Raw genomic sequence first — 23,739 nt, forward strand, 5'->3', positions numbered from 1 at the left:
GAGATGATGATGGTGATGGGGAGGGTCAGGTGGAAGATGAAACGATTGCCGTTTGTAATGGATTTGTTGTAAACCGATAGGATTTCTATACTCGACAGTAATGTGAGCCGCAGAGACTGTCGGCGTTGCCATATTTGGCAAGAGAAATAAGCAACCAGGTCTAGGAAAACAAGCCCAAAAGAAGCGACTATTGTGAGCTTGTAGATTGGCTATTTTCAAATAGCCGATGTATACAGTTTATAGGTTTAAAGTGCTCATGTGGCCTAGCTATAACACACAAATTATCTTGAAATAAATATTTTGGAGATCTAACAACACAAATCTGGTACGGGGCTCCCTGTGGCACAAAACATTTTCAGATGGGGATTAGGGACGAATACGTAATAATTTGGGTGTCCATGACATGAAAATATTTGAGAACCATTGGTTTAAATAATACAGTAATTACATGTTTTTTGGAAGCAAGCCCAAATAAGCAACTACACTAAAAACAAGCCCAAAAAAAACAACCCGCAACTACCAATATTTTACAAGCAACTTTACAGAAAGGCAAGCCCAAAGTGGCTTATAATAAGCAAGACATGGCAACACTGTGTAGACGATCATGTCAGTAGGGGACAGGGGATATAGGGAGCTTAGCATCACGGTGTTGGTGGCAGTTTCCCAGATATGTGACAGAATACGTGGCAGGTTGGATGAGGTGAAATCAATGCAGGGGTTGATGTGATGATGGAACCACGTCAGCAGTGTTGAGGCTGCTGATCTGTAAGCTTTATTATCTTCGCGCTGTCGGGCGGAAACCTCTTATCGCCGTATTTTAACTTTTTGTGTTTTTGCGTAAATTAACGCCCTACTTGATCACACTACAAAAGCGTTGAAAATAGCAGATCTGCAAGCTTGTAGATTTGGCTGTTTTTTTTTATTTGAATCCTGAAAAGTAACAGTTTTGGACATAATTATGAGGCTGGCGATTCCCCACCTGTGGACCATGAGGATATAAGTGGAACCCTAAATAATTGGCTAAGCACTATGATTGTATTGATAATATAACATTAATATATAAATATGTAAAAAATCAAATAAAAAAAAAGAGGAAGAGAGAAAAAAACATGGTATTTTTTTCTATAAAACCTTGAGAAATTATATCGATATCGATAAACATGTAAAGTATTCTATTTTAGTTCCATTGACTGATCATTGCTCTGAACATGCACGCGGCTGAGCCCACTCATCTGACCACTTGGCTGCCATGTTAGGGGTCGGATGGGTGGGCCGCGATTTTCTTTTGGAGATTTTCAGGTGGGCCCTGATCCCACATTATGAGAGAAGCTCATCCAAGATGCAATTCCCTCTTGACCGCAGCGGAGATAATGCACTTATGTGCTTCAGGCGGTACTACTTGCCAATCAATAGGTGTCCTATACCTGACACCAGGGTCTACATTTCTCAATGGAAGAGTATAGGAGACCACCTCCAGCCACTGCAGATGTGCTAGTTGTATTTAACATACTCTACCGTACCGAATGCTTGAAATCACATTTAATTCATTAACCCATTCAATCCGGGAACGCGTCTGTGTCATTTCTAGATAGCAGATATACAAGCTCATAGCGCGGAACTGTGTGCCGCGCTATGAGCTTGTAGATCTGCTATTTTTGAAAAATCAAATCTCAAATCTTTGCTTCTGGGGGATTCTTCTAAATCCTAACAGTTTTTTGCAAAAACTTATGTTGCTATAATATCAGTGGTTCTCAAACTTTTTTCATGTCAAGGACCCCCAAAATGATATGTATTTGGACACGGGACCCCCCCCCCCACCCCAGAAGCAAACATTTGAGTTAAAAATATATATTTTTTCGCACACATTTTCAAGATTTTTCAAAAATAGCAGATCTACAAGCTCATAGAACGGCACTCGGTACCACGCTATGAGCTTGTAGATCTGCTATTTTTGAATAGCCCAAAGAAATCTAAAAAATTACACTGATCCGTTCCGGGTCCTAGTGGATTAACATACTGTACCATACCGAATGCTTAAAATCACATTCAATTCATTAAACAAAGTTAACAAGAATAATAGATATGGATCTGAAACCAACGTTTGTCTCTTTTAATAGGTGGCACTCCAAGTACGGCCCAACTCCTTGTAATCGCTAATCGCAGACACATACTGTACGTGCCCAAATATGCACTCACACACACACACACGCACACACACACGTGCGCACACACACACACACACACACACACACACGCACACGCACACGCACACGCACACTGGTGTGCCATGGTAGAACCAACTCCCTAAACTACACATAACTCCTATTCATCTGCAGATTACAGTGTTCAGTGGAGGGATCACTTTTAGTGGCATTTCTCATAAACACAGTAAAAAAGACCTCTTCATTGTAAAACAACACTCTCACTGTTAAATCATCGTTGAGGACTGTATACTGTGTACGAACATCAGCGTAGTTTCTTCTCTGCTCCGAGTGTTTAGTAATCCTAACCTCCCCCATTTAGGACAAAATATTGTTTTCTTGATATTATAGTCGCTGTCGGGTGGAAACCTGTCCGAAACAGGTAATAAATAAATGGATAAGCTTGTAGATCGGCTATTTTCGCTACTCTTGTATATCGCCTCAGTTGGGTGGGAACCTCATAATTATGTCCAAAACTGTTACTTCCCAGGATTCAAATTTCAAAAATTGCGCCACGTTTTGAGCTTGCTGCTTTTGTGTGACGCTGTAGTAGGCCAGGGGTTCCCATAGTTGGGGTCGCGGGACACTGACGATGGGGTTGCGAAATTATTTTGGGTCATAAAAAAAAATAAAAAATAAAAAAAATCAACAGAATGGATGAAATACAATCTAAAAATGATTACAAATAGCACATTTTACCATTTTAATACATTACAAATGCGCACCGAACGTGCAAGTTTATGTGCATAAATCACCTCCAGGGCTAGGTGGGGTCGCGAGTTAATTGCCACATTATTTTGGGGTCGCGGGCTGAAAAGTTTGGGAACCCATGTAGTAGGCTATGATTACGTAGGCCGTCCGTAGGCCGTTACTTTACGAAAAAACATAAAATAAAAACATAAAACATAAAATATGGAGATAAGAGGTTTTCCGGCCGACAGCAATGACATCATTGTATCCTAAAAGCAGACTCCTCCTCCTATCCCTGAATGCCCTCTCTCCTCCAGTTCTACTTTATGCTGAGTACGAGGCTCTACCTTAATCAGTAATGGTGATGTATCGTCCCTTATCAAGCCGTCGTATTTGGGTTCCTGGTGTGACCCACTTACACTAGAGCTCTAGCTTTCTTTTCCTGGTACTCTGTATGTCCTCTAAACATGCTGGAATGGAACTAAATACATTTGCTCATGTACTGTACTTTTAGTACAGTTTTGAGTTATTTTTACTTTACTTGAGTATATCCACTTTTTTTAATGTTATATATCAGTGGTTCTCAAACCTTTTCATGTAAAGGAACCCGAAATTGACATTTATTTGGCCGCGGACCCCCATCTGAAAAGTCTTTGTGAATATTTAATGATTTATGTGAAGAAAAGTCCAAATTATTTTTCAAAAATAAGCAGCGTGGACACTGTGACATCTGCTATTTTCTATTAGCCAACATATAAATGAATAAAGTGGTTATAATGATGCTATATTAACAACTTTTGCTGGGGACCCCTTGGAACCCCTTCAAGGACCCCTGGGGGTCCCCGGACCCCACTTTGAGAACCAATACTTTATACTACTCTACTACATACCAGAGGCACACATATTGTACTTTTTTTTTTTTTTACTCCACTACCTTGACAGTTTTAGATATACCAGTTACTTTGTATATTTTGATTATTATTACAAAACCTACATTGAACCATTTAAGCCCACTACAGCTATAACGCATTGTTGTGAGCTTGTAGATCTGGAAAAATATTGAGAATGTTAGGACAATGTTCTAATCCAAACATTTTCAGATGGGGGTGGCGCGGACAAATACATATAAATTCGGGAGTTCTTGACATGAAAAAGTTTACATACACACCCCCTCTCCCACACACACATATACTGTACACACACACACACACACACACACACCCACACACCTCCCCGACATCCATCCTCCCGGCCCCCCTGCCCTCCCCCCACTTTATCAGCAAAATTACCCTCCTGTCGCACTCGGCGGTTGTGAATTAGTCATTTTCTATATGACTAATACGTATTAGGGACACGACCTCGTCGGCTGTGTTTGGGAGCTAAGACAGGGAGGGGGATCTATTTTTATGTGCTATATCAGCGCCCCCCCCCTTCCCCTCGGGGGTGTGTGTGTGTGTGTGTGTGTGGGGTGGGGGGGGGGGGGGGCTTCAGGGTGGGTGAGGATCCCATAACGTGGTGAGAGAGGTGAGGCCGGGACCACGAACGCACGGATGATTTACGGCCATCGCCGCCAGGGGAGAGAGAGAGAGAGAGAGAGAGAGAGAGGGGAGAGGGAGAGAGAGTTTTTCGATGACATCATCCTTGCAGAGTGAGAGGGAGAGGAGGGCGAAAGTAGTGGCTACAACTTTTATCCCAGAGCAGCATGCTTTATCCTCTGTTACTATGGGCAGAGTAACACACACGCACGCACACACACTCGCGCGCACACACACACACACGCACACTGTACGTTTATACTATACTTGCGAGGATATGAACCTTAAGACCTGAGGACGATTCTACAAATGCCTTCTAAATCAATAGTTCTCAAACTTTTTTGTGCCAAGGACCCCCAAATTGATATGTATTTGGCTGCGGACCCCCCCCCCCCCCCATCTGAAAATGTTTTGTGCCAGGGACCCCCAGAAGAGAAGATTTGTGTTAAAAGATTCCAAATTATTCAAGATTTTCAAGATTTTTCAAAAATTTTCAGAAATAGCAGATGTACAAGCACATGTAGGGGCCGAGTCAAACTAAAGGTAATGCCTCAACAGTTCAAATATGATCATATTTGAACTGGGGACCCCCAAAATGATCATATTTGAACTGGGGACCCCCAAAATGATCATATTTGAAATTGGGACCCCCACCCTGACAAGCACTTGTAGGAGTTGAGGGGGTTGGGGGGTTGCGGCCTGAAATGGCTGAGAACCACTGCTCTGAAGCGCGTGCTTTAAGCCAGGCCTGAACACAAACACACATTACTACCATGTATACCTAACTGTAATAGTAGCGTAAGATATAGGCCCGGCCCACTTCTCCCCCCCGTGGAACTCTGGGAAACGTAGTAGTATTAAGAAACTGTGCCTTGTGTGTGCAGTTCCCAGTTGTCCTCAGATGCTCTGTTGTTTTTTCTCTCCCCCTCTCTCTCTCTCTCTCTCTCTCTCTCTCTCTCTCTCTCTCTCTCTCTCTCTCTCTCTCCCCCAAATCCCCCCTCCCCCCCACATACCCCCCACAGCCCCCATCTTTCTCTTTTTTGCATTGATTTGCTGACGGCACTGAAATGAAAAATACCTTAGTTTGCAAGCAGTGAAAAGAGAAGCGCACGTCAACTTGTGTGTGTGTGTGTGTGTGTGTGTGTGTGTGTGTGTGTGTGTGTGTTATTGGGACATGAGGAGGGGGGTGGTTGGTGGTGGGGGGGACTGGGAAATAGACCCTTTCCGAGGTCAACCGGTTCTTTGCTGCGGATGGCATTTTTGGTCATGCACACTACAGCTTATGATGTCTGGGGACAAACCTTATTCCCACTGACAGAAAAAAAACAAAAGAAAACACCATGAGCATTCTCATAGAAAATAAACAGCTCAAATCAGCTCATATTATTTTATGTTTTTTTTTAATGCATCTTGCACCTAGTACGCCATCTGGTATCTTTAATCACTTATAAAGGAACACTTCACTAATTTTTTCAACCGTAGCATTTATATAATTGGTCCTCGCTAATGCTCATTATTATAAGACGTCACCATTTCCATGATCTACTCACTGTTTCTGAACTGTGGACAGTTCAGAAACCTGCCCTACCAATGACATCATCCATGAGGATTCCCAAGCTAATAGAAACTACAGCCTTTCTTTCTCTTCCTGGAAACTTAGCGTGCTGACATTAGAAGCCAATGTTGCTTGCGTTAATAAGAACAATGGCTACTAATACTTCATAATTGCTACCAAAATAACTTTATACTTGACGTTTAACCACTTCAACCCCAGCATCCCTAATCTGGGGGAAACATTTGCCAAACATAGGCGATCTACAAGCTAGCTATCAACACGTCACAACGTGTTGCGAGCTTGTACTGTAGATCTGCTATTTTTGGCAAAGAGATATGGTGTAGGTCGAAGTAGAAGTGGTTACTGAACTGAAGCGATATTGATACATTCTAAATATTATCCTAAGTATTCTGCAGCACCCCTGGACACTTTGATAAAACGCCACCCTAAATTAAGCACATGAGCTCAGAGGCTATTTTTTTAGAACGTTCACCTGTAATGACCTGCCCAAAAATAGGGACGCCAAGGTGAATGTGGTTAATGTACCGTAGCGGTATCGCATTGCACGTATGTACATACTGTAAGCACAGCACATCAATTTACAAAGTACAATTTTACAATTTAGGCATTCTTATCTAGAGCGACTTTGCAATAAACAGGGTAAATAATCACAAAAAATAATAATGCAGAAGCACAACTCGGTATAGTGCCTCAAGAAACTAGCACTCCAGGTAATTAAACAATGGACCGAGCATCTCGTCTAAACAACATGATAACACGATTAACAACATGATGATCTTGATAATCTGAACATTCTGTACATTGAAAACTATAGGATTCCATGAGTTAAAACGTGGAGTCACACCATGCCTTGACGTGTGTGCCGCGTCATGTTTGCACACGTGCACCGTGTGAACGCATGACCACACACACGCACGCAACGCACAAGCGCATGACCACATACACATCGCACAGACATGAATGCATGACCACAGACACATTATCGTCTCTGTCGGGTGGAAACCTCATTATGTCCAAAAGCTGTTACTTTTCAGGATTCAAATTCAAAAACAGGCAAAAGCAGCAGATCGACGAGCTCGAAACGCGCCGCTTCGAGCCGCGTTTCGAGCTTGCGGATATACTTTCGATACTTTTAGAGCGACACCGTGGTATGATCAAGCATGGCGTTAATTTACGACAAAAAAAGCAAAACGTTTGAATACGGAGATAAGAGGTTTCTGCCCGACAACAACGATATGTCGCAAATACAGAGTACGAGCAACCCCCCCCGACCCCCCTCCAAAAAACAAAAAAAACACAAATGCTTTGCATCTCAATGAAGAGAAACAGTGGGGGCACAGGACGAGATTCCACACATTCTGCAAAGATATTTGAGAACAACTCTCTCTCTCTCTCTCTCTCTCTCTCTCTCTCTCTCTCTCTCTCTCTCTCTCTCTCGTGCTGACTCTGTCTCTCTCTGCCTCTTGTTTTTCCTCTTTCTCTCGCAGCTATATCTGTCCCTCCTGGGGGCCATGGCTCAGTTATGAAAGAAGCAACCCTTTATATCAAGTCATATCATGTCAAAATCAATTTGATTCAGCCCTGTGTCTGAGGTGGAAAGGGGTCAGTCGTAAATCAAAAGGAGCCTTCACAGTGAAAACTTCCATGCATACCATGTACTATGGTATGCATATATATATGTGTGTGTGTGTGTGTGTGTGTGTGTGTGTGTGTGTGTGTGTGTGTGCGTGTGCGCGTGTGTGTGCGTGCACGTGCTTGTGCGTGTGCCTGTGTGTGTGTGTGTCTGTGTGTGTTAAAGAGAAGGCAGTATGGGGAAAGCCCCGTCGCCTCTCACACAATTATGAAAGATGAGTGATTTGACAAGCATTATTATGTGTTAATGGATCAAAGAGGTCCTGCCTATGTTTATACTGTATATTAAGGTTGGGTGTAATACACATTTATAATGCATTATAATGCACTTATAAGGCATTATTACACTCGTTATGAATGTTTATGATTATGTATACAGTAGCAAGCAACTTATAACAAATGTAAGAGAAGTATTAAGTGCTGGTAATAATGTATTATAAGTTCAGCGAAACGGCACATAGTATATCTACCATAAATTGCTTTATAAGTCAGTTATAAACTTGTTATGCATAATTATAAACATTTAAAACGTGTGTTATGAAGCCTTATCAAGCTCATTATAGTGCATTATAGACCCCACCTTAATGTCGTCTGTCGGGTGGAAACCTCATATGTCCATATGTGACTTTTTAGGATTCAAATTCAAAAGTCGCAAAAGTAGCAGATCTACAAGCTCGAAATGTGGCTTTTGTGTGACGCTGTAATATTATCAAGTAAATTAATTTAAGGCGTTAATTTAAGAAAAAACACAAAAAGTTAGGATATGGAGATAAGAGGTTTCTGCCTGACAGCAACGATATTATACAGTCTTACTCTTTTCATTGATTCAACCCTAAATGACTCCTTTTGTGTGACCCCACAGAGTATACAGTAGTATGCACCATAGGGCTGGTAATTTTCCTCAATTTGACAGGGGACAGGGACAATACAAAAAACAATGTATCAAGTGCTCGGATCCAATAATACATAGTTTTTTTGTATTGTCCCTGTCAAATAAACATCTAATATTTGAATATACATATTTTCCCAATATTCGAGGAATAGTCGAAATTCTAATATGAATTTACCAGCCCTTATGCACCATGGGACTGAAGTGGTATATGTTTTGTGTGATCTTACAGACTATAGTGTGCCCCATGGGGCTGAAGTGCTATATGTTTTTGTGTGATCTACAGACTATAGTGTGCACCATGGGGCTGAAGTGGTATATGTTTTTGTGTGATCTTACAGACTATAGTGTGCACCATGGGGCTGAAGTGGTATGTGTTTTTGTGTGATCTTACAGACTATAGTGTGCACCATGGGGCTGAAGTGGTATCCACACCCAGAAATGCTCCACTGCATCAAAGGCTGTGACGTAAGGACTCTGTTGAATTATCTTTCTTTCATTCCAAGGACCCCAGTTTGTTATGCATTAGACCAAGTGGTTCTCAAACTGTTTTTCATTTTTATTTATTTATGTCAAGCATCCCAAAATTAATATGTATTTTGGGCCGTGGACGGACCCCCACATCTGGAAATATTTAGTGCCAGGGATGGCCCCATACAAGATTTGTGTCCTTAAAATGTTTAACAAACATTCAACATTTCTAGATGTGTTTACAGTAGCTTGTAGATCTTCTATTTTAGCCAATGTACAGTATATAGGGTTAAAGTGGTTCAACTGATTTGAATGCTACTGTATATTGACAGATTGTTATGCTATATTAACACATGTTAGCTGGGGACCCCCTGGAACCCCCTCAAAGGTCCCTGCATGGACCCCACTTTTAGAACCACCGCATTAGGCCACGGACCCCCCCCATTTGAAATGTCTCAGTTTGAATTTAACTCTGAGAGTTACAGACCTCTAAGAGTCCATTTGGTTCCTTACTATAAATAATGTATCTGGGGACTCCCCTCCCTGGAACACACACACACACACACACACACACACACACACACACACACACACACACACACACACACACACACACACACACACACACACACACACGCATGCAGACAATAAAACAATTGCAAAGGTGAAAAGTAAAAAAACAATAGTGAAAATAGCAGACCTACAATCTCACAATTCATCGCTTTGCAATGCGTTGTGAGCTGCTATTTTCTCTATTAACGCCTCACACCGCTATGCGATAATGAAACAACACTTAAGTGGATAATCGATTCGTTGATATAAAAAAATAACTTTAAAACAATAATACAAAAAAAATCTATTAATCAAAAAAGTCACAGATAGAATCATCTTTAAAAAAATATATGGATAGTTCCACTATGAAATAATTCCTCTGTACCGCATTGGAAGGATGATTTCATCCACACAGTGTAGGCCAACTGGATACCGTCGCTGTCAGGTTAGAAACCTCTTATCTCCACATTTTAACATTATTTTTTCTTCAAATTAAAGCCCTACTTGCAGATCTCGTGACACGTTTCGAGCTAGTCTTTCTGCTATTTTTGCTAAATGTTTTATTTGAATCCTGAAAAGTTACACTTTTTTTGGACATGTGAGGTTTCCGCCCGACAGAGACGATAACCTAATTGTTAACCCAAGTGGAGAGGGGTGGGGACGACCCCGTAAATCACCTTATTTGGGGCGCTTTGTGCACCAGTGTACTTTATGATGTCCTTAGTTTGATTTACATGTCTGGCACACTTGTGGCGTAAAAAGTCACATTGAAAGATGGAGGGAATTACATAGTAGATTATTCAGCAAATTCCACCCTGGACCCTTAACCCGTTAAGACCGGGAACACGTCTGTGCAACCACTTAAACCATTGTTTTATACTTGGCTATTCCAAAATAGCAGATCTACGAGCTCATGTGCTAGGAGCTTGTAGATCTGCTATTTTTGAAAAATCGTGAAAATGTGTGCAAATCTTTGAATATATCATTTTTAAAACGAACATTTGTAAAATATCTAGTTCCAGGGACCCCCAGGAGCAAAGATTTGAGTGACAAATGTTCGCTTAAAAAATATATATTCAAAAATTTTCAAAAAATTTATTAAAAAAAAAAAAACATTTAAAAAAACTAAAACAATTTCAGATTTTTTCAAAATGTTATTTTATTTTTTTTCAAAAATAGCAGATTTACAAGCTCATAGCGCGGCACTCGGTGCCGCGCTATGAGCTTGTATATCTGCTATTTTTGAATAGCCAAATAAATCTAAAGTGACACAGATGCGTTCCCGGATTGAATGGGTTAAAATGCACCTAAGCATTTGCAAAAGGGGAAACTTAGGCCGAAAACAATAGGTGCGTAAAAGCTTTGAAAAACATTCCATGACAGTTCAAACTGAAACTAAGGCTGAAACGGGGCTGAAAGGTTTGGCACGGGACAAACTGTTTAAAAAAAGAAAAGTGGTAGGAAATGTAAACAGCACGTGGTACATTAAGACAGACATTAAGGCCAAAAGGATAACACAAACCAGTGATACACATCCTTTTTAATGCATGCTTCATGATAGCGATTATGACTTCAAATCAATATTAGGGATTATTTCTAACTTTTGCCTCGAGTACGATTAACGATGAATGATTTAAGCAGTGATTATAAAATAAAAAAGGGATAATAGCAGATCTACAAGCTTCTAATATTATTGACTAATCGATTTTGTCAACTAAATTAACCTACATGAGCAAGATTAACCGCTTATTGCAGTGAGTGGGTTCTCAAAGTGGGGTTCAGGGACCCCCAGGGGTGTCATTGAGGGAGTACCAAATGGACGCTTAGAGGTCTGTAACTTTGAGAGTGTATAAATGGAAACAAATGGACCCTTAACAGATCTGTGACTCTGAGAGTGTATAAATGGAACCAAATGGACCCTTACAGGGTCCTTGATTTAAACAAAAAAAAAACAGTTTGAGAACCACAGGGTTATTGGTTCTAAAATATTGGTGGTGTTGTTATATTTCTGGTTTATGATGTTTTTTTGTGTTAACTTCTCTGATACAGCCATTCATGGGAGACAACTACTGTGACTCGGTGAACAACAGAGCCTTCTGCAACTACGATGGAGGAGACTGCTGCCAGTCCACTGTCAAGACCAAGAAGGTAAGCAGCAAGTACCGGTAGTTGCAGTAGTGTGTCACAACAACAACTCCTCCCAAGTCTTGTTCTGCTCCCCCTTTTTCAGACGAAATAGGCTCTATGCACAGGAGCCATATATTGGAAAGAAATTGGGCCTCTTCTTACTTCCTTCACAGGTGTTACCAATGATACTAATGAAGGCTCTGTTCCATTCTGGTCAAACAGAGTCAGGGTTGCTGATATTGTGCATGTTGGCTCACTGGAAACACTCTGCTACACAGACACACTTAACCACTTTCCGTTTCAATTGGGAAAAGTAGCAGATTTACGAGCTTTTCTACGTTATGTTGTCCTTCACCAGCTGAACCCCAGTATCCATATTCTCTGGGACACATTAGGGACCAGTCGAAATTTACATAAGGGGGGGCATGGAGGAAAATAGGTGAGGGTCATGCCTTTCTAATTTTGGTCCAAGGGAGGGTCAGCTAATTTTACTTTGAATCCAAGGGAGGGTCATGCAATTTTGAATTGATAAAATAGTCCGTTTTTTATATACCTTTTTAGTACAGCAGAACAGTGGTCAATGACCCCTCTCCATTTCAAAGGATACAAAGAATTCAAATTAAGTAACACCTTGTCTATTTAGAATCAATGACGGTCGTTAACAAGCCATCAACGCACAGCGAGTGTGAACGACCCAGTCAAATCTATTCAGCGTCTTAACGATGGTGGTTGAACAATTAAGCAAAACTTCAACAGGCGTTATTGGAGAGATGCATTATAAATAGGCCTACTATAACTGGATATTCATAATCATTTGAAGTAATTCTGTGCATGTGATTAATGTGGATCTATATGGACAGTTGTGTATAGATGCCTAGCTCCACAAGTAAAACCAGAAGCATCAGGCCATAATTGATAGCCTAATTTGTTTTATGTAGGCAACAGTGTAGTTGTAGTCACTGTAGTTGATAATTAAAAGGGCAGAGTGACAAAAGTTTTAAACTACTGGTTACCAAATATTCAACTTTCTTCAATCTGACCAGGATTCAATGGGTTTCCCACATGTAAGATGAGAACACTATCCATTCTGCTACCACTACTACAGATACACTGTGCATTTAGCAAGACTGACTACACTACAGCAATGTTCTAATCAATGTGGAAAGCAAAACATTGGACATATCAGTTTTAAATGTCATGTTGTATTTGATGGGGAGGGTTAGGGGTGTCAAGAATTTCACAATACGATACATGATGTTGGGCATGATATCGATATGATATATTATTAATGTTCTTTTCTCATGTATCATCAACATTGGCCATCATCTTATAAATAACGTTATAAAGCAAGTTAGAAACAATTACAAAGTGCTTTGTACACACAAATAAATACATTTGTGCAAGCTTAATGGAGAAGTGAAGTTCTCACTAACTATAAACCCATTGTTTCAGAGGACAGATAGACACTAATATAACAAATATAATATAATATAAGACTGCATAACTATAAATTCCACAAACCTCATATTTTTGTCATCTGGACTTTACCAACCAAGTGCAGCCTAGTTATTTCCAACAGCTAAAAAAATCTATAATACCAGATACAGTATAATACAATCTTAGATTAGATGTAGGCCTATTTGAGAGTGCAGATGCATGTCACATTAACGAGCGTCAACGAGCATCAGCTGACACACAACACCTCCCCTCTGCAGTGCTTTAAACTGAAAGTGACTGACTGGAGTTTCTCTCCAAAATACCTTGAATATGATGGAGGACATGATTAATAATTACTATGATTATGATAAGCTTTACATTTCATATCATACAGTAAAAACTCCTAACTTTCACCGGCAAAAAAAAAGAAAGTGTTTTTTTTTTATTAAAAAAACAATAAAACAAATATTACGATACAGTATGACATCATGACAATACCTATCATCACATTTTAATACCACGATAGGCTATATCGTGACACAATATATCGTGACACTTCTAGGTGGGGAGGGTTACTCTTTTTTTTGTAATCACTTGGGGAGGGTCATTGATTTTTTTTTTTTGTCAAAGGGAGGGTCATGGCATTTTAGATCAGGGCACATACATTTCCTCCATGCCCCCCCTTATGTAAATTTCGACTGGTCCCTTAGCCAAAAAATAACAGATCTACAAGCTCACAACACACGTAGTCGCATCGGCTATTTTTGACGACGACACGACTTGGTGTAGAAAGAAAAACACGGTCCAAGTTAAGTTGTAACTCGGGTCCGTTTTACTAAGAATAGAGGGTTTAAGTGGTTAAAGAGCCTATAAACAGGAAATGCCCGGTTTTAGTAGTAGTAGTAGTGTTGCACGGCAGTGTGGCACAGCGGTGTCGTACGTACACCGGTGGTGACACATTGGCTGCTTGTAGAGCAGCTATTTCCGGCGTACAAGTATAAATTAAGCTCAATAGTGACATAACACAGCTCTGCACACTCCGCACAGCTCCAATGTTCGAAAACAGAAGGGGGGAGATTTGGTTCCGGGTTCCAGTGCATTACGTTTTCTAAACAATAGTTTGAACATCTAAATAAAATATTTGGATTCGCATGAGAGGTACGAGATGTTCTTTCACCCTGCCTAGATGATAGGCCCTCCTTGTGCTCGACACGATGCCACCAAAGCTCTTGTTATCTTCTGAATTCTAACCCTCATCAATAGCGTTGCACTGCACACGGTCATGGTTGTGGATGGTTGGTTTAATGTTTACAGTTCTAGTTTCCACTGTTCGCCCTTATCATTTAAGGAGCAGACATTTTACACCATTGATCTGTAGCTACCCCTACAAGATCAGCACAATGTAGACCACAACTTAATGTACTGCTGAACCCTTTATTGATTTCACCCCAGCCAACCCCTCTCTTTGACCGTCTCTCTTAACCCAAACCTCTTTCGTCGCCGCCCGTCGGAAAATAATCCTCGTACCTCCATATTTAAATGTTTTTTTTTTGTAAATGAATGCCCTACTTCGTCGTGCAAAAGCGTCACAAGCTTGTAGATGGGATATTTTTTACCCAGCCCAGGTAGGGCGTTAATTTACGTAAAAACACAAAAAATTAATTATGGCTTGTGACAACGGATCCATTGGAACACTGGTTCTTTTTTTCCTATTTCCTGAAAAGCAGCAGTTTTGGACATACAAGGTTTCCACCGTTCTCTTTTGCCTGGCCTCCAAGCCTCAAATTACCGCCGGGAGCCAGAAAGTGGATATCATCAGACTCCATCTATGATGCGTGTACGAGGCCCGTATTCAGTGTTTCTAATGCACAGCTGTTGTCCTTGTTGTACACCCATGTAAGCTCAGAGCTATTACCCCCCAAAGTGTGTAGTCTGTGGGCTCAAATTCGATCTTCCCATAAATCCTTTTGCTCCCGCCTAAGGTTTCCACAAAGTGACGTGATCTACTGTATCTCTGGACTATGGTTTGGTTGCAACTGATGATATCGTCGGAGCAATTAGTCTCTGTCGTGTGGAAACCTCACGACAGAGACTCGTACTTTTCAGGATTAAAATTCTAAAATATCAAAAGTACATTGCAACTCGTCTGCTGCATTGCGACGAGTTGCAATGTTTCTACATTCAATTAACCTACATGAGTAGGATTAAGTCGGTTATTGGTTCTATATGTCAGTTTGGATATAGTCTTACTATGCCTCTTTTTCCCCCAGCTGTAATAATGGTATATAATTGTTGAAGTTTTGAGTGTAGTCCTTTTGTCCTGAGTGAAGCACGGCAGTGACGATTCTACAAAGGTCATAGAAGCATTGCTAAAAATCAAATGGATGCCCGGCGGTCCTCAAAATGTCCAGAAAGTGTTATATTTGGCTCAAAGTAAAACCTCTAAGTGTTTGTTGTTTATAGTTGTGCTTCACTTTTGGTGGGTCAGGAGAAACAACATCCACCCACACAGGACACTTACCCACTTAACATACCCTGTTATTGCTTTAGGATGTCGTCTCTGTCGGGTGGAAACCTCAAAAACTGTTGCTTTTCAGGATTCAAATTCAAAAACAGCAAAAGTTGCAGATCTACAAGCTCGGAACGCGTCGCTTCACGCCACGTTGCGAGCTTGCGGATCTGCTTCTTTTGATGCTTTTGTGTGACGTGGTAGTATGATGAAGTAGGGCGTTAATTTACGCAAAAACAAACAAAGATTTCGATATAAGAGGTTTATGCCCGACAGCAACAATGTATATTTCGGTTAATTGCCCAGCTCACTACTACATACAGTACATACCCACCTATCGAACCCCCCCCCCACTCCCACTCCATGTTGTAGACGGCATGGCCTCTTCAGGGCCACGCTGTAAGTGCTTGGCCTTGGTCTTTATGTTAATGAATCTCTCCGTTGGAATAGGTGGTTTATTTGGCTCGGTCTGGGCTATAGCTGCTGGCTGGGAGCGGGTTGGAAGTGTATTGTAGCTTCTGTGCTGTAGCATCTGCTCCTCTGGCCTGGGCTGCTTCAGTGTCTCTGGCGAGCGTCTCTTCGTAGTACTCCTGGCATATCCTTCTGTGTGTGTCTGGCTGGATTTATATCGCAGTCTATGTGTCTGGCTGGCTGTGTCTGTCTGTCTGTGTGTCTGGCTTTGGGGTAGGGTCTTCATTTCCTTTTTGGAAGATGGATAGATGTCCCTTGGATGTCCCTTTTTTCTCCCCAAGCGTGCAATCAGAGATCCAGTGATTGCTTCCGATCCACCTTCGCAGTAAAACCTTCATCCACTTTTGAGATCCTCGGCCACAGGGGAGAGAGAGAAGAAACTTGCTCTCCTTAACAAACGGGATCTTTCCACCCCCTGCCTCTCTGTTGCTTGATCTTTTTTTATTTTTTGGTCATTCTACTCTCCTTGTTCCCGGTGCATAAGAACAATGGTTTTTCGCTTGGTTGCAGAGCCAAGGAAGGAAAAATATGTGTTTCATTTGAGCCAAAGAGAACAATCCTGTCCAAAGCCAGAGATACAAGCTTTTAACTCAGGATTGTTGCATCATCTAAACATATTGGTCCCACCCGCGTTGCGTTCTGGAAGGTTGAGTGCTGATGAGCAGTAAAGCCTGATGACATTTCGCCGTACGACGGTGTCATTGCCGAAAATAACGTTTTCGCTCGAAAATAAGTTATTTTCAGCAATTGTAAATTAGGCTTAAGGACCCCAGGCGAGAGGTGTGTGTGTGTGTGTGTGTGTGTGTGTGTGTGTGTGTGTGTGTGTGTGTGTGTGTGTGTGTGTGTGTGTGTGTGTGTGTGTGTGTGTGTGTGTGTGTGTGTGTGTGTGTGTGTGTGTGTGTGTGTGTGTGTGTGTGTAGGGGGTCTATCTTGGGTATCAGCAGTGGTGAAAGAAATACTCTGATTTTTCTATGTTTTACTTACAGTAAAACTGTACTATGTAATTTTCTTGTGTATTAATACAATATAACTTAAACTTACACAATTGGCGTGGTTGTATTTGGTTTCCTTGCTCTTCTATTGAGACATTTAGATCATAGGTTGTCAAACTTTTTCATGTCAAGGTCACATTGTACTTGGCCGCAGACCACCAGGTTTTGTGCCAGGGATCCCCAGAAGAGAAGATTTATGTAAAAAGGAAACCAAGATTATTCAAAAGGTTCCAAATATTTTCGATATAATTCAAAGACTTTCCAAAATAGCAGATGTCCAAGTAGATCTGCTATTTTGAATAGCCAACGCATAAATGGATAAAGTGGTTAAGATTATTGTGATGCTATATTAAGTACTTTTGCTGGGGACCGCCTGAAACCCCTCCAAGGACCCCTGGGGGTTCCCAGATTCCACTTTGTCGTGTCTTGAGCTTGTACATCTGCTATTTTAGATTAATTCTTTTGCAAAAATCTCAAAAATGTTTGGCGAATTTTGAATAATTTAGCTTTTTTTTTTAACACAAATCTATTCTGAGGGTCCCTGGCACCAAATATTCTCAAATGGGTGTCCGCTGCCAAATACATCATTTTGAGGGGTTCCTTGACATGAAAACATTTGAGAACCTCTGATGTAGGCCTATGGTAACGTATCCTGAGTCTCTAATTGAAGCTAACAAGTCAGTGTTAGGCCCAGTGGGGGGGGAGTGACCTCACTCCCACAATGGTTTCACCGCCATTCATTGACTCTATCTCCTCTCTGCATCAGCTGGCCTGACTCGGGCAGAAACCTCATATCTCCATGTGTCACATTTTTTATGTTCTTCTTTCTTTCTTGTTTTTAACCCATTAAGACCTGAGGCCGATTCTACAAATGCCTTCTAAATCAGTAGTTCTCAAACGTTTTCGTAATTCAAAATTATTCAACATTTTTCAAACACCCAAAATGTTCAAAAATAGCAGATGTACAAGCTCGCAGTGCGGCATGAAGTGACGCGCTGTGTGCTTGTATATCTGCTATTTTTGCCAGACCCAAGGGGTCGGGGCTTACATGAGGCTTTGTACCTGTTTCGTCCATACATGGGCATGGTCACTTTGTCCTCCGGCCCCAGCCAAAAAAAATTCTGTCCCCCAAAAAAGTCTGTCCATACATGGGCATAGAAGGGACACACGTCGTGCGAAGCCCGGCCATTCAGATTTCAACCACTTTCACATTCACGTGGACGTGGCTGTGGTTTGTTTATGGCGCAGTCAGAATGACATCAGAGGTCCGCCGGCCCTCCCATTAGCTTATATTAATATAGGATGATAACAGTATTGGATCCATTGGAACACAGGTTCTTCTTTGTTTTCATTTCCTGAAAAGTGAAAGTTTGGGCCGATTTCCACAAACATGGCAGGCCTTGAACTGCTGTCCGATCAGGGATACCGTCTAGACGGAAGAAAAGCATCTGAACTCAGGAAAGTACAAGCTCGCATGGGTGTGTTTGCCCAGGCTGACGGCTCTGCGTACATAGAGCAGGGCAACACCAAAGTCCTCGCCGTCGTGTACGGTCCCCATGAAATGCGAGGTTCACGCAGCCGGACCCTTCACGACAGAGCGGTTATCAACTGTCAATACAGCATGGCCACATTCAGTACAGCCGAGAGGAAGAGGAGACCTCACGGGGACCGCAAGTCCACAGAGACGAGTCTTCACCTAAGGCAGACGTTCGAGGCGGCTGTGATGACCCAGCTCTATCCACGTTCTCAAATAGACATCTATGTTAAGATCTTGCAGTCGGACGGTGGGAACTACAGTGCGTGCGTGAACGCCGCCACACTGGCGGTGATCGACGCCGGCATTCCGATGCGAGACTACGTGTGTGCCTGCACGGTGGGCTTTGTGGACGAGACGCCCCTGGCAGACCTGTCCCACGTGGAGGAGAGCGGAGGAAGCTCGTTGGCTATGGCGCTCCTGCCACGCGGGGGGCAGATCGCTTTGCTGCAGATGGACGCTAGGCTACATCAGGACCACCTAGAGACTCTGATGGAGGCCGCCGTGACGGCTTGTAAAGGTGTAAGCAAGGTATTGGATGAGGTAGTGCGGCAACACCTGCAAGTGAATGTGCTGACTGGAGAGTGATGGGGGGGAGAGGGAATGTTAGAACTTGGGCGCAGGCTGAGTTGGAATTTGAATGGTGTGGGATGAATGAAAAAGTTGGGTACATTTTCTTTGATATATGTAATGACCAGTCTTAGATATTTTTTGCAATTAACTCTTTAACTGCCAGAGTACATACAACTAAATAAGGCCCAGACTGACAGCGATTTTCTTACCTTTTCAAGTAGTCACAGAATATTTATCTCCAGTATGATCGATCCCATGATGGTTGCTAATCACGTTCGCTTGTTATACGCCGTTAAAAATAGCATGTTTCGGCAAAAATACATGAAATACAATGAATGGAGCAGTACATCTTTGGATCAAGTGTGGGGAAAAAAAGAGGAAAAAAAAGTGTCCAAACTCATCGTTGGCAGTGTGAGCCCTGGCAGAATTTCACGAGTTAACTCGTCCATGGCAGTCAATGAGCTAAAGTTGCTAAACAATGGCTTAATAACAATAAAGTGTATCAAAAGTTATAGTTTTGGACTTACAAGGTTTTTTTATCCGACAGCGACGTTAACTCACACTCACTAACAGACCTTGGCGGGGCCCGGTTGTGACAGGATCAATGGCAGGTTGGGGGAGAGACGGTGGAGAGTGTATGAAAGCCGGCCCTGGCGAATGGGGGGCTTTTCTGCCGGCCCCGATGGGAGTTCTCATGTCACGTACCAAAGCAAACATGTCCTATAATAGGGTTACAGTTTTAATTGAATGTCCTACGGTTTGATGTCAATAGGGAAGAGCGTTCCGGACTCCTGCAAATGTTATAGAGAACATTGTGTTTGTTTTGGTTTTGGGCCGAACACTGCGAGCATTCTGCCTGACTTTTGACCCTCCGTGGCTAAAAGGAAAGAGAGTTGTTTTGTGTGTGTCTACTCTGTATATAACATGGTTTTACAGGATTCCTCTTCTGTTCAACAGCCTTTGATGGCTTGAATCAGGGGTTCCCAAACGTTCCATCTTGAAACCCAAAAGATACATTCATTTTGGTGTAACCCCAGGACACAATTGTACAAAAACCTGTAAATCCCCATTTTTAATAGTGAAAATAGCAGATCTACAAGCTTCAGTCATAGTTTAAGGAATACTTCACCCAAGAAATGGGTTTCTATTGTTTTCTATTGTTTTCATACCCTGTGATGTCTTGAAGACAAGTCAAATATTCCTTAATGGTGAATGAAGAATCCAAATTAAACAAAAAAGAAACTTGATGAATTTAAGTAAATCAGAGACCAAGATTAACAACAGAAAAAGGATGTCAAAAATCAATTTGGGTGTGTCCCAAATGTGTAACGCTATGGTAAAAACACCTCTTCATTTTGGAAAATAATTTACTTTTGAATTCACTTCCAGTGACATGCATGAGCGTAGAACGTACGTGGGCGTGCCTGTGTAGTTCAACCAGCTGCTCATTCACACTCATGTCAGCGCCCAGGAGCGTGCGTCTTTCGCGACCAGCTAATCTCCGACACCGTTGGCCCGATCGCAGCGAAACTGTGCACGTACACTCCCTGGATGCCAGAGCAGAACCTCTGCCCCGAACGTTAATGTTATAGAGTGTATGATAGCGCCCAGACGAGTGTGTCTTTCTTGCATGAGACCGTTTAACCCGGAAGCAATTTTTTTAATGTATTTACCCTGTGAGTCCGTTCGTCCGTCCGTCCGTCGCAGCGAAACTGTGCACACACACTCCCTGGATGCCAGAGCAGAACCTTTGCCCCAAACAATGTTTTTAATATTACTCCTAGAGATTTTGTCCAAACATCACGCAAATTGGCACACAGTATCTCTATAGTCATGTGATCAAGACGGATCTGTCCGCTTTCCGATTGCCGTGAAAGGCCTAGGAAGAAATTACACCCTTTTCACTTTGGCCTATTATAGCGCTACCAGGAGGCCACAATAACCTACCCGACCTGGCGGAGACCTGTGCTCCGAGGAGCACTTTTTCTAGTTGATATTGTCTTGCCCGTCCCCGGGGTTGTGCGAGGCTCTGTGCGAATCTCACGTGCGAGGACCTGCTAATTCATGCATGCGCATGAATCACGGTCAAACGCACATACAGTAGCTATTCCAGTTGCGCTGCACGCAGCTATAGTTCTATCGCACACGCAATCTTGGCGTAATACATTTTTAACAAGTAGAATAATTCAGCATTATCACGCGCATGAATAATTTGTTTGATTTAGATAGCCCGGGGCCAGGAGGTATTATGTTTTCTGGTTGACCATCTGTATGTATGTACCCTATGTGTGTGTATATATATCGTCTGTGTCGGGTGGAAACCTCATATGTACAAAACTGTTACTTTTCAGGATTCAAATTCAAAAACATCAAAAGTAGCACATCGACAAGCTCGAAACGCGTCGCTTCGCGCCGCGTTTCGAGCTTGCGGATCTGCCACTTTTGATGCTTTTGCGTGTGACGCTGTAGTACGATCAAGTAGGACATATAACGTTTAAATATGGAGATAAGAGGTTTCCGCCCTGTGCCATAGCAAACTTCGCACGGCGCACGCGACACTCCTGGTGGAGCGTGTCTCTTGAATCGGCATCATTTTCCCGAAGCCGTGACGATTAAGCGGATCACCTGAGCTCAATAAACTGAAGCCACAAGCTGACTTACAGGCATTTTCTGCCTTGGCATCGTTTGAAGCACAAATACTCTGACTGATATTTTCCAGCAGTGGCTCTGCATGGTGGAACCGTTCGGATTTGCGGGAAAGATATGAGAAAATTGTTCTGAAATAACCAATCATAATGTGATTCATCAGCTGCCAGGAATGAAGGACACGAGAGGTTATCGGGGGTGAGGGACATAAAAAGGCAATATCGAGTGGAGGAATGAGGCTGATATGTTAAGTTGCTGCCGGAGAGGAGAGAATCTAGACTGAATGGTATAAATCCGCTTTGCGTGTCACTTAGTGGGAGCCCATTCTCTAATAGCCACTGGCTTGCCTGTCATTGAATTACATCATACACTATTATCTAAATGCCTTGGCTACTCCTAACACACTAAATAACCTTGTTAATGAAATTAGTCTGAATGTACTGTAGGTTTAACCGATTAATACCTGGAACGCATCTGTGTCATTTTTTTATTTGAGCTAAAAAGCCTTATTTTACACTTTGGCTATTCAAAAATAGCAGATATACAAGCTCATAGCGTGGCACCGAGTGCCTGAGCTGAGCTTGTAGATCTGCTATTTTTGAAAAATCAAATGCAAAATAACATATTTATTTTCTTTTAAAGCAAACATTTCTAACTCAAATCTTTGCTTCTGGGGGTCCCTGGAACAAAATATTTTGAGATGGGGGTCGGCGGCCAAATATATATAATTTATATATATAAATTATATATTTATATATATAAACCTTTTCATGTCCTTGACATGAAAAGGTTTGAGAACCACTGATATAGAAACATACGTTTTTCAGAAAACTGTTTTAGAAGACATAAGTAAGAATTCGGCCTCAGGTCTTAATGGGTTAATCGCTTATATACGTCATCGTACGACATAGTGAAAACAGCAATGTGTGTACAATGTGTGAGCTGCTTTTGGAAGATTTCAAAAAAAGAAAAAAACATTTTGGACAATTTGTGTACATTTTTACCTATAACAACATGCCCAAAATAAGGATGACATTTAAAAAAAAATTGTCTGTCATCAAAAAGATTCTCCTCACAACTCTTGAAATAACATAGCATTTTGTGGATGTTGTCCCGTTATATTTCCTGGCATGTTTCGTTGTTTTGGTACTTTTGGACTTTGGGTTTTGGTGGTGTTCAAAATGTAGTTGTTTATCACTCTCGGGGGCAAAGCCAATCCACCCACTCATCCCCATTTTTGGACATCTCAGTCAAAACAGAAACAGAGCCCTTTTTGCACCTGATTCTGATTTCCCCCCCAAAACGGAACACATGCGCGGTTGGCGACCGAAAAGCAGCCGGTTGCACAAAGTCCTCCGAAAAACTAAACAGAATGACACAGTGAAATGACAAAAAGGAATCTGTGACTCATTTGTAACAGTCTCTCTGTCCTCTCTGCTGATAGCTCACACCGTCAGAGAGAGACACAGAAATGAAGCAACGCTTTCCTCTTATTTTTTTGTGGGGAAATTGGTTGTTCTTTTTTGGTGAACACATGGCAATTATCTGGTGTCATGTCTTAGCTCGTTATGAAAGAGATGATGGACACGGCATGTTGTTTGTGTCAGTGTGGCGCTAACATGTACTGTATGCCAGTGATGGAAAAAGTACTCAAATGTTTTACTTAAAGTATCAATACTGCAATGTAGAATTGCATGTATACTGTTACAAGTAAAAGTCTGGTAATTCAAATTGACTTAAAGTAGGAAAGTAAAAGTACTCGTTATGCAGAATCTCCCTTTTCACAAGTTTTCAAATGTATAAAATGTATACAAATCTTTTTAAAATAGCTATTTTCAAATGGCCAAAATATATATAGGGCTGAAGTGGGTTTTGTATGTTTTGTAATAATAATCAAAATATAC

The 23,739-nt window shown here is 41.7% G+C and overlaps 2 protein-coding genes across 2 annotated transcripts in view; both read left to right on the forward strand.

Moving 5' to 3' along the window:
* The window catches only part of pappaa (pregnancy-associated plasma protein A, pappalysin 1a), a 189,150-nt gene that overhangs the window by 147,145 nt on the left and 18,266 nt on the right, over positions 1-23,739 (forward strand). The window contains 2 exon segments of the mRNA XM_080418844.1: positions 8,920-8,991; positions 11,596-11,694. Coding sequence (XP_080274970.1) covers positions 8,920-8,991; positions 11,596-11,694 — 171 coding nt within the window.
* On the forward strand, positions 18,473-19,331 carry LOC308077687 (exosome complex component RRP41-like; the record flags this gene model as incomplete). Its single annotated transcript, XM_080418546.1, has 1 exon — positions 18,473-19,331. The coding sequence occupies one exon, from the start codon at positions 18,473-18,475 to the stop codon at positions 19,202-19,204; it is 732 nt and encodes a 243-aa protein (XP_080274672.1). The 3' UTR covers positions 19,205-19,331.

Source organism: Gymnoscopelus braueri (genome assembly GCF_963280865.1).
Source record: "Gymnoscopelus braueri genome assembly, chromosome: 22".
NCBI classification, from domain to species: domain Eukaryota; kingdom Metazoa; phylum Chordata; class Actinopteri; order Myctophiformes; family Myctophidae; genus Gymnoscopelus; species Gymnoscopelus braueri.